At 40.8% G+C, this 17616-nt stretch overlaps 1 protein-coding gene across 1 annotated transcript in view; it reads right to left on the bottom strand.

Annotated features, from left to right (window-relative positions):
* Positions 1–1072: 1072 nt before the first annotated feature.
* The window catches only part of ADGRA2 (adhesion G protein-coupled receptor A2), a gene marked incomplete at its 5' end in the record, with an annotated part of 74955 nt that continues 58411 nt past the window's right edge, over positions 1073–17616 (bottom strand). Inside the window, 11 exons of the mRNA XM_018572977.1 lie at positions 1073–2445; positions 2524–2613; positions 3721–3866; positions 4435–4558; positions 7501–7628; positions 7734–7942; positions 8686–8875; positions 10557–10775; positions 12417–12578; positions 14321–14470; positions 15418–15610. Coding sequence (XP_018428479.1) covers positions 1236–2445; positions 2524–2613; positions 3721–3866; positions 4435–4558; positions 7501–7628; positions 7734–7942; positions 8686–8875; positions 10557–10775; positions 12417–12578; positions 14321–14470; positions 15418–15610 — 2821 coding nt within the window. The remainder of the gene's footprint in view (positions 2446–2523; positions 2614–3720; positions 3867–4434; positions 4559–7500; positions 7629–7733; positions 7943–8685; positions 8876–10556; positions 10776–12416; positions 12579–14320; positions 14471–15417; positions 15611–17616) is intronic.

Below are 17616 nucleotides of genomic sequence, written 5' to 3'. Positions count from 1 at the left end.
CCCCTCCCTCCCAGATATATATGAAAATGACCATTTCTGGGAATCTGACATCATCGTTTCACATTACACAATCATCCCTCTGTGAAATCCTATGTAGAACATTACATATACAACATGTTTATATGGTATACAAATGAAAGATGCACTTCCATGCACTGACAACGGTTAATACTGATACGGAAATTTAAACAGGTCTCCAAAAGCGATCCTGATCTGTCTATACAATATACAATATAATTCCATATTTGAAAAATAGACATTTCCCTCTGAAATAATACATTTAAAAAATACATTATCACATATATCATGCAAAGTGAATTTCATTTAAAAAAAGTTTGCTGCCATTGTCGTCACGATGTAAAAAAAATAAAAGATTGAAAGAAATACGGAGCTTTGTGGGTCAAAAGCAGTCTTTTCTGGCGGTCGCTATTGACAGTACCAAGTATTATATTCCGAGGATCATTTTCTGCCTTGACAAATGAGCTGTTCAATATCATGGCATGTTCCAAACATGAATCCTCTAAAGGCACATTGAAGTCAGGAATGAGGTCATATAAGAAGCATGTGGTGGGGATGGTAGAGGAAGGTGCAATGGACAGGGATGGAGTGACAGAATGTCTGAATAAGTGCACAATTCCACAAATGCTTTGGAGTCGAAATTCTTTAAAAAGTGCTGAATGTGGAAAAGAGAGAAGCTTATAAGGCACGTGTGTGTCAGATTAGAAACAGACCACCACAGGCATGCTTAGTCACCTGATTTAAGAAATTAAGCTTGCCCTTTGAGTTCTTTTTGGTATGGGAAGAGTTCAGGAATTTTGAAAACAGCATCAGGATTATGGCAAGTATTCGACGGCACGAGTCACATGATAACCAGATGACTGCTGTCCTCATCAAGTGGGCCTTATTCCAAGATGAATCATATGATAGAACAATCCATGGAGGTCCTTGATGAGAAAGGTTTCACGCTGAGACACACATTTCCTAATGGCAATCTTCAGGTCGATACACTTGCACAATGCTGCAATCGTTATGCTTTCACTGTTACTCTGTCAGTACACAATCATACAATAGACTTATATTCCTGGTACTGATGTGGGTCTCAGCCATTTCCACCAACCAATCTATCATCACATAATATGGCTGGGGAGAGCCCCTTATTCCTAGCATGTGTTGGCATCTGGGTCATTCTGGTACATGACAAGTATGGCGCATGCCATCTGTTCTTAAAACACAAACTACACAGTAGTTTCACTCTTCCAGAGCCCCGTTTTCATGGCTGTAGGGCTCTCTGTAGTGGCCAGATTGATGTCATACTTGCTACCCTTTAGGACACCATTTTGGTTGCCTGTATTAAGTGGATAGGACCTTCGTTTAGTCTCCCTTTCCATGCTGTTGGCTTGTTTAAGATTGTCTCGGCTGGTGCTTTTCCGCTGTGCTCTGGCAAAGTCCTGGGCCTGGTGCCCACTGCTGTCACTCCCTTCAGAATGGGTGAGTGCCCCCTCTGGGTCCCTGGCTGCTACCTCTGTCCTGCCATTGTTTAATGGGCTATTCTTACTATGATAGCTTTCAGAGTGACTGTTGTGGATGCTGCCGCTCTCACTGGAAGGCAAGTCCGAAGCTGGTCCACGGAGCACCTTTAACCTGTGGTGCTTCCCTTCCCGGTATTGCTTAGTTCTGCTTTTATGGTTTCTGCGACTGTGCAGGTTGTTTGTATAGCGGCTCTGGGCAGTCACAGACTTGTTGTTAGTAGGCTCGCTTTCTTCACAGCTGGCTGGCTTGGGTGGGCAACTTTCTGCTTGGTTTTGAGCCACCTGCAAGTTAGTGATTTTGCAAGGTCCTGTATTAGAGTTACTGCTATTGCTCGGTGATGATGATGATTTAACAGAGTGTGTCCCATCGGGGTTACACCCAATAAAAATGGGAGGCGTGTCATCTACAGGAGAACTGGTTTGCACATAGGCTTGAATCGGCATAGTTTCTGTGTACAATGGGCAGCAAGAGCGCTGAACATCCTGACGTCGTACGCAATGGTGAATGAAAATAAAGAGCCCCAGGGCAACGGCTGTCATTCCATAGAGGCAACTGAAAATGATATTCAGATACCATACTTGTGAAACAGCAAAGGCTCCGAAAATCCAGAGGGTAATATACAACACATGGACAATGACCAAAGACCAGAACTGCACCTCCAGGGAATAGATGGTGTCCACATCTGGTGGGGCTGCTGAGTTAATGGTGACGGAGATGGAGGTTGAATCACTTAGGAGGTGGCTTATTCCACTCTGTGACTGCTGAGCATCATTGGTCTCTCCGACATCCTTCTGCTCAACAGGCTGACGCTTCAAATTTATCCCGACGCAGAGAAAGTAGATCCAGGTGATCAGAAGGATAATAGCCGCTGGAACATAAAATGCAGCAAGACTCGGCCTCCATACCAAGCAGCAGCTGAGAGAGAAAAAGATACATTAGAATATGTAAAGCACACACTTTACAAATCTGCTTTTCAAGTGACAGAAAACTTACTAAGGGCTGTTGTCCCTGTAGTTGTTGATGTTCACAGCAGCAGTGATCCCACAAATGATAAGTGGAATTCCTCCAGCAATCAGGTAAAAGCTGTGAAGAACACATAGAAACACTATGAAGATGCAGAAAGAGACGGGATGTAAATGTATTCTATGACATCTGGGAAGGCCAAGATCTACACATTGCTAAAAGGTGCAGCTAAAGTCTTCCTACTGAGACAATTTATTATGCAATGATATGGAAGCCGCCTTCTTTACCTTGGGTAACTATTATTGTAAAGGCTTTGAAGTGTCTAGAGTGACCAATAAAGAAACAGGTCTCTTTATAGCTTTGTACAAAATGGTCACAAAGCCACAACATTCCACATGTCTAAAGATTCTGTATCTCAGCAAACAACTTCTGAGCATGACTCTGTCACCCTGCCTAACTTGTGAATGAGCTTTCTGCACAGATACAGTGAGCATCTCCAGCATCTTAGCAGTATCCAGAACGTCTTCTGATGTTCTGCTGTGCCTGGACCCACCGCAGGCACCCACACCTCTCCTCATACTGCTACCCCCGTCTCCAACTCCACGGTGTATTGGACAGGAGGTGCGTGGGAAGCCCTCTTATCAACTCCACCACCGGTTACGTGATACAACTGTAAAAAGTTGAATTCCCTATTACTTTCTGTACTGGTGACAATGTTCACCAGAGCAAATAGAGAGGATGAATCTCCCCGATAGGGATACAGACAATAATACAAACCCGGTTGTGGTTCTAAGCTTTCCCTACTCTACCCAGAATTATTAAGATACGTTTTGACTACACATACGTTAAGTATCACAACACAAAATGCTTTAGCACAAGGATAAGCTTCTTTATTTTCAGCCATGTGACTGTAGTTCTCAAATCTTATTGGTCTCTTTTGGGCTAAAATAACTGTCAACAAATCGAGAATCCTTTTACTGCTGTGTTGGCTTTGTGAATTTAGGTTCAACTTTTTTGTTTTTTTCACATTGTTTTACAAATGTCCTTTAGTTTTAGCATTCCACATCCTATCCATCCTGGATCATAAAAAGACATTCAGGAGAAAGAGCAGCACCACCAGGGAAAGTCTCAGATCATCCAGAAATAGAGACACAAAAAACAACTCTCATAACAACATTGATCTAAAGTAAGGAGATAAACCAATAGCACGCCATGATTGCTGGTTACCTGAGCATAGGTCTATTGGGAGTCTGGACAACCTCCCCTTCCTGCTGTGGCTGTGGCTTATGGGTCAGCTCCTTGTAGATGACTCTGGCTTTTAGAACCATCCACAGAAGGGTGGACAGCGAAGAGTAATGAAGGATGACACTGACCTGAGAGCAAGCACAAGAGTCTGGTCATAATCAGAACTTTACACAGTACATAAGTCAGAGCATAATTTAATTGCACAAAGGTCCTCTGGCACCTGGGGTCAATGTCTACAATCTAAATGAACACATACGGGTTTGTTAATAAACAATTTGTAGAGCCATTCGCCCTGTAAGAGTTTGTTCTGTGTGAATGGAAGCAAAAACAAATGTTCTTAGCATATTTTCTTTTAAGGTTGAATGTATTATTCAGAAAATAGCGCATTATGTAGCATTGGTGCATTGTGATGTGCTGAAGGTCTTATGAGTTTGTTTACAGTGTGAATGGAAAAGTAGGGAATAGATACTGTACACATGTACAAGTGCAGGCAGCCTTAGTGTTTGTGTCTGGGCTGTTGTTGAATGGAGAGGGAAGGGGGTGGCGGGGAGGCAAAAATTGTTCTTGCCCAGGGGCCCTGTGTCCACTGGATGGATGGGTTCTTTACAAAACATTGAACATCACCCTATATTTATGTTTAGAAATGCGTTCCAACCGTGAAAAAAGCCTTACAGTAATCGTAATAAGAACACTTACAGCTTGGCACACAATCAAGTATCCACTGAGCGTGATTCCTCCAGCAAACACAGCTGATGTCATGGCAATGTGGAAACATAGATTAAGCAGCATATGCCAGCCCTTCCGTGAGATCTGGATGGAACTAAGAGGAAACAAAAACCCCATAAGCATGAACTTGTATAACACATGACATAAATACGCCATACATACGTTTTACTACAACTATTATTAGTATCATTATTATTATGAATCGCCTTGCATTCTTATAAGTAACAAAACAAGCAGTTACAAGAAAAATATACATACCCCTGTAATAATTCCCTCTGACAATCATCTGTTATATGTTCTATTATCATTATGTATAATAAAGTAACATACAGATAATACACAGAGGAACGCTCACAAAAAGGGGCCTGCGGTTCAACAGGTACAAATCTGGTTTAACCACTCGCTGACCGGGGTGTTTACACCCCCTTCCTGTCAGGCCATTTTTCTGTGTTCAGCGCTGCGGTACTTTGGCCGACGTTTATTCCGTAATGCAACGCTGTACTGAAATAATTTTTATATAATTTTATGGGGACACAGAGCTTTTTTTGGTGGTATATAATCACCACTGGGGTTTTTATTTTTTACTATATAACAAAAAAGTACCGAATATTTTTTTTTAAAATGGTTTTCCCTGTTATTTTAGGAAACATTTATTTTTACCCAATTCGCGCGTGCCCGGGAAATCGCAAAAATACACCATAGCCAAAATTGGTCGTAGGTGACGCTTTAAAAGATTTTTACCGCTCATCAGTTTAGTGTTATCAGTGATTGATGGCCCTAAAATTATTGTTCTCATTCCGACGTTTGCGGCGATATGTAACACGTGCAGCATAATTGGAGCAATCGTCGCTTTAGCGTCTAGGCGCATCTAACGCATTTTTGCGCATCTATGTGGGGGTGGGGGACTTTAAAAAATGTTGTGGGGTTTTTTTTGTTTTGTGTGTGTAAATTGTTATTTATTTTGTGAGAATTTTTTTTTAAAACTTTTTTTACACTTAACTTTATTGTTATCACATAGGGTGCTAATAAGTACCCTATGTAATAACAAATTACAGTTACAGGTCCCCTTTATGGAGACATCAGGGGTCTATAAGACCCCTAATGTCACCTAGGGACCCCCAGAAAAGTTGATGAAGCACAGATCTGCTTCGTCAGCTTCTCTACGGTTTCTGTACCGGAGAGTGACAGAGGAATGCGGAAGTGATGTAGTGTACATCACTTCCTGCATTCAGAGACCGGGAGGAGAGCGGAGGGAGATCGCGTACTGATCTCCCTCCGTTCTCAGTGCACAGAGCCACATCGCCCGGGATGGATGGACACCCGGGATCGTGGCGGTGGCAGGGACAGCGACCAGAGGTAAGGGGGGGGGCGCAACCGCTGCAACCCTGGTAGTTCTCATGAAAATGCAAAGTATCTGCACTGGTATCTGAACTGGTATCGGTGCATCCCTATTCTTAACCGTTGCAGTGGGGCTACCCCCGCACTGCAAGGGTTAAGTGCTCGTTTTCATCTAGGGTGTAAAATAGCAAAGTTATACTCACCTGAACCTCGCAGCCGGATGTGATGACTTAAGGATCCTTAGACTGCTGGATTGGGGGGGGGAGAGAGGCTAAAAGGACTGCTCTAAGAGCCAGCCAGCTCTAGAATTCAGATGAGTATAACTTTTTTTTTTTTACACCCTAGACGAATATTAACACTTAACCCTTGTAGTAAGGGGGCAGCCCCACTGCAAGAGTTAAGAATAATTTTCCCAGAGTTCTTCAAATGTAACTTAGACTTATTTATAATAGGATCAGCAATATCTTTCTTTATATTTGCAACCTGCGTGTCAGTACGTTTATCGACCCCAAACTGCAGATAATTCCAGTTTGATGTACCATGGGAATATGTTTTTTAATTTCTGTGTCCAATCACCTGAAGGTAGCTGCATAACACTATGGTAAATAAAGTGTATGATCAAGAGAATCTGCCCCCTACAATAAATGTGCACCAATCCCAGGTAGGTCCATGTCGTCTCCTGTATTCTAGTATTTCATGTAATGTGACCAATTTTTTTTTTTTTTAAACAACCACAGTGGGTGCCTCACTATGAAACTCTAGGGGAGCACACCTAGGTAAACCCCTTATATGCTTTTTCTACAATGGTGGCTCAACCATTGCTCAATTGCAATATAATAATACATTTAAATCTTTGTCTACCATATCATATAATCAGTCTGAGGGCTTGTTCACACCAAATGTAGACCAGATCTGCATGAGTTTCTGCACACGCAGTGCAGTGGGTTTTGCCACGTTTTTGATTCGTTCCGGGCTATTTCTGTAGCCTAAAATGGACTTTCAGTGCGTTCCAGGGCGTTTGCATGCGTTTGTGATGCATTTGCATGCGTTCTAGAGCGTTCCAGAGCAGGAAAAATAGGGCTTGCTGCAGTTTTTTTTACATGCTCTGGAACTGAACGCTGATTGTAAACTAGAGCCCAAAATACCATTGGAATACATTGGACACAGTTTTGATCCGTTCTGTAACTGCTCTGCTCCTGGAAGACGCTTGATGTGAACTAGCCCTGAATGTACAAACGGTACCACCATTAAAATTCATCTTTAGCTACAAATAATAATAGCCTTATACACAAAACCATGCAACATGTCCCCCCCTTGAGCCTCCACATGTACACATATACTTTGTATCAATGAAACCCTTATAATCACATACAGTACAGTAAGTCTTTCCATGTTATGGTATAATTGGTTCAATATGTCCAGCTTGCTAGTAAGTATGAGGTTAGCTATGGGCACTGCCATAATCCTCTTTTGATAGGCATTGGTGGTGTATGAATCACCTGATTCTCGATCATCCACATAATATATCAATCAAGAAACCACTAGCTTCGTCATTGTGGTGTGTCAGAAGTGGAGGGCAGCAATCAATGGCTGTGTTGAGCTCAATTATACTGTCTGTCAAATTGTTCCAATCATGTATCAATATAAATTTTATTATAATGCTGCCATGTCTACCATGTGAGTCCACCCTGTTCCTACCTGTGGTTCACAATGTAGGTGATGATGGTTGTGAAAAGACAAATCAAAAGTACGGCTGTGCAGGTGTAGATGACGGGATGGAGAAGCTCTGTTCCATTCTGAGTGGATTGTGGGAAAGTGTTCAACTCCTGTCAAGAAGAAATGCAAAAAAATAAAGACAAGCCATCCACCATCAGTAGTAATATTAACTTTGGATATCTAAACAAGAATGGAGATGGGTTGGCTTCTCTCACCGTCAGGATGGCAAAGTTGCTGAGTTGTAGACACTGCATGCTGGTTATGTTTGTCTCCTCTGCCAGGAGTTGGCAGCCCTCAGAGCTCCATCCTCCGTACCCTTCCAAGGCTCTGAAGTTCCAGTGGGCAGGGAGAGGGTCAGACCCGTTCACCAGGTGTCGGAGAGTAACAGTGACAGCATCGGTGAGGTTACTCATTTCACAACCACCTTGAAGATTACATTTAAAACATAAATCAGTGTCTTGTCTACATATGATTTTTAGATGTAGTCAGGAGGACTGGTTGAGAGAAGCCCGAGCAAAGAAAACAAAAGCAAGTGAAGCTGTTGCCACTGCCAATCAATAATCTAAATGAGGTGATCTTAGCCAGGGGTATCCATAACTGTTTGGATATGGGAATCGAATGGTGGGGGGTATGGACTGGAAGTCTAAATAATTAAAACAAAAGTAATACAACATTCTCTGTATTATTTAGCTGAAAATAAAGTGAAGACATTGACTTGGTGCATCATATGACAAATCGGTAACGTTGTCAGGAGCCGGACCTCCATTCCACGTTTTGGTTGCTCAAGAACAACAGCAACAATCTCACCAGATTTATCTAGTCCGTATATTTGTGATTTGCCGTTTTAAATATAAAATGTGATGAAATCTTTATGATTTTTCTTTCAGCTGATTTGTTCATCCATATATAAGGTAAAACAAAGCTAATGACACATTTTGAAGTCATACGGTTACCAGATAGGACTGGTAACATGAATGATGATTGATAACAATAATATTTCCCACAGTCTGGTGAAGAAGGTATGCGGACATGTTGGACAATCTATTGGGGGTCTGTAATTATGAAAAGGTTTAAAAGAGGAAACCTTGTTATGAACAACAGCTCCCCTTTGGCTCCAGTTTTCATAAACCAGACCCTTTATATAATGAATTCTTATTATTTACTTACCTGTACCCACAAAGATGACAGGAGTGGAAATGCTTCTCCTTTTCCCATCTTCTGCCAGCCGAGAAGAGTTCCCTACACTCCTAAACAGCTTCCCATTCCTGAAGGCCAGGACCTGCAGCTTGCAGGCTGGAGATGAGGATGATGCAAAGAGGCTTAGAGGAAGCTGGACTGAGGCCAGGGCCAGGCTGTTCTGCAAGGAACAGACAAATTGGTTCAATTAATGGCATTGGCTAGGCAAAGAGCAGGCAACAATTCCCATGTTTTGGAAACAAAGCCATTTTCACATATGGAGAATAAGTGCGTGATCTGCTTTCTGCAGTCGCCATGAATACAAGGAAGCAACATTTAAATATCTGGTAGTTTGAAAAAGCTAGGTCCAGACAGAAGCAAAAAGGTAACTTCAATAACATTACATGACGAAATGTCTTGTGTAGCAATTACATGTTTAATTCAAAGAAGAACTCCAGTTATTTAAAAAGTTAACCCTTGCAGTGGGGCTACCCCCTTACACACACACACACACACACACACACACACACACACACACACACTGCAAGGGTTAACTGCTTGCTTTTCTCCAGGGGGCCAAAACACAGATCCACAGTCAGCATTTTCCCCTCTGGCTGTGGAATGTCCCTTGGCGTCCTCAGATCTAATGCAGTTGAATGTGTTAAATGTAATGATGTTAGCTGGGCTTAGACCACTAGAGCCTGGGGGAGAAGAGGCTGTGAGGTCCGGTCTAGCAGCCAGGCGACCGAGGATCAGGTGAATATATTGCTTTTATTTGAGCTCCTAGACCAAAATGAGCACCTAACCCTTGTAGTGTGGGGTAGCCCCACTTCAAGGGTTAACTTTTTAGATTCCTGGAGTTCTTCTTTAAACATAAAAAACAGTTTATTTTTAGGAATTCTCAGATCTGGGCATATCTCTCACAGTAAACTGGACCTGATGCAACATCCCTTGTTTCTGAGTGGAGTCATGCTGCCAGGATTTAATGCTGAGTTCCTTGCTGATTTGGGCAGCATAGTGATGTTATGTCAACAAGATTCAAGGTCCATTCAAAATATGTGTGTGTCATGCACAAAACGATTTGCTATTGCTCTGTTACTGCAAATAGAAGGTCATTCAAGGCCACACTGAAGGCCCCGTTCACACCAAGGCAGTCTGGTCACGCAGATTTTTCAGAGCTGAACAGCCTACATGAACAATCCCATACATTCCTATGGGGACCATTTATGCAAGCGTGCGGGTACGCGCGATACGAACCGCTTGCCGCCCAAAATGCTCCCTGAGCTACTTTTCTTGCTTTGATCAACGTGTTTTCCACCTAGATTTCAATGGTAACGTGCTGATCAGTGCGTTTTTGTGCGTTTTTAATTGCATTTCAGCGGTGAAACTCGATTAAAAACGCCCTTTCCAAAATCGTGTGGAAACTTGGCTGAAGGGCTTCTGCCCTGGTGTGAATGGGGCCTAATACCTGTCCTGGAGAATTCTGATGTTGAATATCTGGATAAGCTATCCAGATATTGGCATTACAGATCCAGGTGTCCTCTAACACTCCAGGTGTCCTCTAAAGTTATATTGACTTTACTATAAAGGCATGTCAATGCAAAGATCGGAACTGAAGCAAAGTGGAACTACAGATACATTTTTTATTTCTAGTTTTAAGATTTTCCCTCATTTTCTGTCTCAGAACATAACCGCAAGTGAGAGGAAGTTTACCAAAATCTAACTGCTTTGATATATAACAATACATAAATGCTGATAGCAGTGTCCACTGAGCTCACATTCTTCTATTAAGAATAAACTGTTGCTTTCCAGTTGTGATGCAGTTAAGATTTGCTGTTGTAGTTACATGCAGAAGAAGGTACCTTGATGTGAAAGTTTCCCAGGGAGACATTGGTTTGGCCAGTGGCACAACGGAGCTTCAGCCTCTGGTCAGTGTGTGTGTTGGTGTCTTGGTCTTTCCTTTCTCTGTCTTTCTTGTGGCCACCACGTCCCCCTTCTCTTCTCTGGTAGGCTGTGCAGCTTAGTCCATCAAAGCTACTGGGCTTGATAAGGAAGGCCTCCAACGCAATGTTCTTTGTACTCTACCAATAGGGAAAATTAACATAATTGCATAATTCTAATCAAAATATACAAATAAATGTTTGTTAGTCAAAACACTGATACAAGGGGTACGTTAAAGAAATGATGAGAGTATTAAAGTGTATCTAAAGCCAAAACTGTTTTACCTGTAACAGCTTTTTTGACTCTGCCTGTCTTGTGATCCAGAGACCAGACACCCCACACTGTACAGCCAGCTACTTGACCTGTCTGCAGATTATACTGCAGTAAAGTGTATCTCTAGCCAAAACTTTTTCCTTTTTAGTTTTTGATAGAGAACCTCTGTCAGTAAGATGCACCATCTCTATTTGTCCTGGTGACCATTTTCGCCAGAAGCTAACTATAAGATATGTAAAGAACCATTTTTTTGCAAACTATGATGTCTATTGGCCTTATTCAATCATGTTAATTCATAAGTGGAACTAATCAGAATTCACTTTGTCAGTCAGACCAATAAGTGACGGATTCTGATTATCTGCTGAGTTACTGCACTTACAGTAAACCTCTGACAAACTTGGACAATGCAATCAGATCATACTATAAGCCATACAGAAGTTCATTTCAGTACATATTTTGTGTCAAAATCATCAGTAAATCCCACTGTTCAATAGAGAGTATAAGGAAAAGGAAAGATCAGCCAAGTACAACATTTATAGAGGACAAATCAACATTTGCAGGTAGAATATGCTGTCCTTATCTCGGGATCTGTAGATCATTTTCAGTTTTCACTTTCGCCAAACTCCCACTTATGCATTTTTTAATTTAATTTGCACAGTTTGAGTCATTCTGGTTTGTGAGAGATATATTTTAGGAATATTAGTGTTTGTGTGCTTTATTGATTGAGGCTGTATGTCTAGCAGAACCCCGCTTCCTGCATGTCTGTGAATTATGAGAAACATGACAAGCTTGCAGAGCTGCAGGCATATCCATCACACAGTATGCGGTATGGGTATCAATAATGTTCATAGTACACCTGGAACTCTTGGAGACTTTAGGGAGTTCCACCTGATGGAAGCGGTCTTTCTAAGAGTAAAACCTCTCTTCCAAAATACTGCAAATAAAGTATTTATCACACTGCAGGACAAATGTAAGAACTCAATGAAACAGAATTCTGGAATCTAAAACTAACCTTCACATCAACAAAAATGACCCATCTGGAAGTGCCAACCCCCCACCGCCTAGCCCTTTTATTTCTATGTCCCTTCTTTCCTTCTTCTTCTACTCTTCCTTTTCCTTTCTCAAGCAAAAGTCTTTCTTTTTCAGTAGCCCATTGATGCCAATCATCATTCATTTTCATTTGATTTTAGGAGGCTGAAATCTAATTGACTGCCATGGATTCCTGCACTTCGGCTTTTTTTGTTGTCTTCATAAATAAGTCTATATATTATCTTACACTTTAAACTATTAAGCAACATGTTATAAGGGATTATAATTTTTGTCTCCTTCTGTTTCTCTGTGTGTTATGTTGAGGTTGTATATAAACACAATCATAAATTATGAAAATGTGTTTTCATATTAATTATGTAAAATGCTGTTATTCCATTACACTTGTAATCAATTGATTAGCTTTGCTAAAATATGAAAAACTAAACACAGAAAATAATAGTAAGGTAAATAGCCCATACCACAGAGAGGTCCTGAGAGTTACCGCTGACTGTCAGGTTTGCAATCTTCTCCACTGTCTGGACAATGCTGCTGCAGGCTTTATCTTCCACCTGGGCCATCCACAAGATATGGTCATCCACCTGCATCATGTTACTGGCCATTTCCAGCATCACATCTGCCAGCTGAAAGAAGAACAATATACTTAAATTTCGATGAGCAATTATTATTATTATATAGGATTTATATAGCGCCAACAGTTTGTGTAACGCTTTACAATATAAGGAAGACATTACAATCACAATACAATTCAAGACAAGATGGTAAGGAGGGCCCTGCCTGTGAGGGCTTACAATCTAAAAGGGAGGGGGATGTGATACATGAGGAGGGAGCTGTGTGGGGATGAATTGTTTTAGAATGTGAAGGTTCAGTGGTTAGGTTGAGGTGGGATTGTGATATACTTCAATTTCAATGAACAATTACTTCAATATATCACAACCTTGGGCACCTGAGACAACCTTGGGCACCTGAGAGAACCACAGTAGAAAGCGGAGATACTTAAAAAAAAGAAAACATCCTGAAAATGCTATAGAAAGAATATTGCAAAATGATTTTTTGTTGTAGCATTCAGACACACCAAACAAAACAGTTCTTCTATAAATATTCTAAAAGGTTAATACAACCAAGACAGACTTATGGTTACAAATACATGGATATATATTGAATCATTACAGTATTGTTATAAAGAGTCAAATTTCACATAAACTTGTATGGCCAACGCTTTTCATAGAATTTATCCAATTCACTAGGACCAGCAGTTAAAGCGACACTAAACTCAGGATTTAAATCTTAAAACTGCATGGACTACAATCTCACATTTAGTTTACCAATTTGTATTGGGATTGTAGTCCATCACAGCAGCGAGCGTGGAGCGGCGGCTACTTTACAACACATACAGGGACCATGGGGAACAAAAGTAGCCCCCCTCCAGAAGGAAGGACAGTGTCAGCACCAATTCAGAGATGATTTGAGGATCTACAGCCGAGTGATACACAAATAAGATACATTTGTGTTATTAGTTAAGGCACTTGAATGCATTTTTAAGACTTAACTCCTGAGTTTATTGTCACTTTAAGGGGTTATAGGATCACAGTATACTACTGGATTTTGTTAGAAAGCACTGTAGGAGATCCTGAATAATGGTAAACTGATAAATCAGCTCCTATAAAAGTCACATTAACGGTTGGAACCCCAACAGGAAACAGGATGAGAGTCACTGTATACAATGAAAAGTCATAAATCCTGTAGCACTACTTACCAAAAATCCCCCCCAAAAATAAATGGGTGCTTGAAACAGCGGATGGCGCCACACACAAAACAGCTTAGAATGTAGATGTCACCAGCACATCAGAAGCTCATAAGTCAGAAGCTCATTTATTGATAGATGTCACTCAGAATAACAAGCGCTTTCGGAGCTGCACAGGGTCCCCTTCATCAGGCTCAGAGTAGACATATGTCTACTCTGAGCCTGATGAAGGGGACCCTGTGTGGCCCCGAAAGCGCTTGTTATTCTGACTGTATACAATGAGGCCCACTTTTATAAAAATATTGTATTTTGGTAACTGTAATATATAGTTACTACATGCAATAGTTGCAGTATCAGTATATCTATGGACATATTCAGTATTTTTTTCAATCACATGCTTTGTTTATATTTTTCTTTATGTTTACATGCAGGCTAAGCAGCAAAATGAACACTGACCGGGGTCAGTACAAACCATAACACTTTTAGGGGTGCCAAAAATGGTCACATGGCTTAGCACGTCATTTGTAAAAAGGAACTTTTGCTTTAACTGCACATGAAATGTTCTTGTTTCTTGCAGTTGGTCATTTAACCAATATATAGCTATGGATGGGTTATTCTTACATCTTTGACTTGATTAACCAAATCAACAAACTTCTCCATCATTTTAGCCACATAGATAACATCCATCATATCTGAGAAGCTGGTTGAATCTGTGGTGTACATTCGCAATTGCTGGGCCAGGGTCAGCACATTGGACGCATTAATGGGCATCTGAAAGACAAAGTTATTGCACATTATATTTAATATATAGATAAGCAATATATACATAATATCAGCGATATAAACTAGTGCTCAGCTAGATACAAGGAAGATCAAATGCAAATATTTAGAAAAACGATTCTCTAGCTGTTTGGTTGGCTTTACCTTGGAGACCCAATACCCAATACAGTTAGGTCATGTTGGGTGAAGCAACAGGTTGGCTTAAATGTGCTCGGTCCTAGAAGAAGCTTATCATTCCTTACTCCCTTGCTCCTACCCTTTACTTCCCGGTATGGAGGAGCATATGACTCACTTCCCTTCCTTCTTATTTGGCAGGGCTGGTGATTGGTCACATTTGGCCAAAGAGTCAGTCCAACATAAGCTTCAACCATAGCAATTCAGAGCTTACACACGCCTTCCTTTCCCCACTCTCAGAAACTGAATGGAGCAGCTGTGAGGTGCTGTATGTGCTGCTGGGGTGGGTGACAATAAAGTGTTACCTGTGCAAATTAACCTGTTACTTTGCCCAACATGACAACATAGCTAAATAATGTACGTGAGGTTTTTTAATTCAATTCAAGTCCATTCTTTGGGACAAGGTTTTGGAAGATCTACTCCCTTCTTCCAGTCCAAAACTTCACCTGTTGCACTCTGTATTGTATAGCAAATAATACATCCAACAGGAAGAGTGAGATCCCCTCATGATGGCTATGGCAGATGTATGTATATGTTAATTTAGAGGGATCTGACCAGAGACCACAAAGATGTCACCAACAGACAACACAAAATATTAAAGCAGCCAATAGATATTACAGCTAGCTGGCACCCACATGAAGTACAAGTTCAGTTTTGGGCAGACTACAGCTTTAATTAATCAAATACTCTTCATAGGGCAGTACAGAATAAAGCAGTCTATGATGCTTTGCAATGTGTTGATAATCAGCTCATGATTTACTCACCAGCACAAAGGTATATAGAATCCTTGTGAGATCATTGGTGTACAGGCAGTTAGAGTAATCTCCTTCCTCCCAGTGCCCTGATCGATCACAGCGACGGGAGGCTTTCTGTCCAATGCCATTATGAGTGATGGTGGTAAAAGGATACTGCAGGCAGGGCTGGTAGGCAGTAATTCCTGCCAGAGTGCGAGGCCACCTGCATGAAAAATATCACAATTATTTAATGATTGATCTTTGAACATACACGAAAAGCCTTAAAACAAGTCACATATTAAACTCTTCTGGCGACGTAGCGCCCACTCTCTACTGAATGTGACACATAGCATGTGGTGACTCCATTACCTCAGTATTCCTCTATCTACACCAGAGGGACTCTTGGGTTCTGCGGCAAGAGAGTCTCGAAGTGGGTACTGCCCTGGTATATGATGGATCACCGGGTCTACGCTCCCGGACGGGATATATGCAGACCTTTCCGCAGATGCTTACATGCATTCAACGCTACACCACCTGTCTTGAAAACGATGCATATGGACTCACACGCAAACTTTCCCTTGTTTTATTATTTTTATCCAAATGTTATATTTGGTACCATTGTATATTTGTCTGTTTTCTGTACTGTACTATGTACTGTAAACGTTTCTAATAAACATAGATTGAACTAGAAGACAAGTCACATAAAATATACTTTTACTAGGAAATTCTTTATTTGCAATGTTTTGATACCTTTAATAATTGCAACTTTTTTATACTGCTGTCGATCTGCATAGACACAGAGATTGTCTGCAACCTCTGTGCTTCCAACACTCATAGAGAGGATGGTAGATGAGACACGGTGACATTGCAAAGGGGGACATGAGCACAGAAAACCACAGAATGATTTGACACACCAGGAAGTGTCGATTTATGAATGACTGACAGTGTCAGTAGCTCACAATAGAGTCACCTTTTTGACAAAGTTACGGCATGGTGGGTCACTGACTTTTCTTTCTGTATTAAGCCCAATATTCAGACGTGGGGATGGGGTGTCAAAGTATCAAAAGCCTAATTGTTTATTCTTCCATTTTAAACAGAGTAGGGAATGGATAAAACCCTTGTAATTTTTGGTATCTGCGTACAATTCAAGCCTTTACCTTGGAGACCTGACATCCAATCATTTCTTTCCTGAAGGAAGTGAGAGGAAGTCTGTTCATAGTGAACCTGGCAATACACTAATTACAATGACTAATTACAATTACACTGATAATAATAATTTGATTCTAAATGATAGTAATCTTAGAACTCTGACAAATACTTAAAGCCTGCGATGGAAAACTTTGATCACAGGAATTAAACTTTGATCATGGGAATTGGCGGCTGGTCTTTGTGGGATGTTACTGATTGCAAACTGATCTTTTTTTTTTGGGCAGAATACAGGCAAATACACAGAGCACTGGAATGTCTGCAATAAATCAAAGTAAATATGTAATCTAGCCCAAGTATGCAGAGCTGTTAGGATAGTAATAGCCAGCAGGGGGCCCTGGGATAGCAGTAATAAGATAACAATGTCCAGATAAACCCACATCATAGTTTATGGAAAATAAAGGTCCAGTACAGCAAATAACAATAATATACTAAAATATAATGAATAAAAAAAACAATTTCTATATCAGTTGCTACAATCAAATCAGTTGCTACTGGAAACACATTGGCTCCAATATGAGTAAGTAAGATCTCAGTAAGATGTCATATACAGGTGAAACTCGAATAATTAGAATATCGTGCAAAGTTCATTTATTTCACTAATGCAACTTAAAATGTGAAACTAATATATGAGATAGACTCATTACATGCAAAGCAAGATAGTTCAAGCCGTGATTTGTCATAATTGTGATGATTATGGCTTACAGCTCATGAAAACCCCAAGAACCCCAAATCCACAACCTCAAAAAAGTAGATTGTTACATGCAATCAATAAAACAAGGATTGTACATAGAACAATATCGGACCTCTGAAAAGTACAAGCATGCATATGTACTCAGTACTTGGTTTGGGCCCCTTTTGCAGCACTTACTGCAATTACTTTTGCACGATATTCTAATTGTTCGAGTTTCACCTGTATACAGTAGCTGTAACAGGCAATTAGAGGTCATCGTCCACATCAGTTGGAAGAGGAACATTCAGAGGAACTGGCTAGCTGTGCCCTGCAACAAATCAGATCTTACA

Source organism: Nanorana parkeri, unplaced genomic scaffold, assembly GCF_000935625.1.
Source record: "Nanorana parkeri isolate BGI_ZX_2015 unplaced genomic scaffold, ASM93562v1 scaffold2192, whole genome shotgun sequence".
In the NCBI taxonomy this organism is placed as follows: Eukaryota; Metazoa; Chordata; class Amphibia; order Anura; family Dicroglossidae; genus Nanorana; species Nanorana parkeri.
This window is presented reverse-complemented; position numbering and strand designations above follow the sequence as displayed.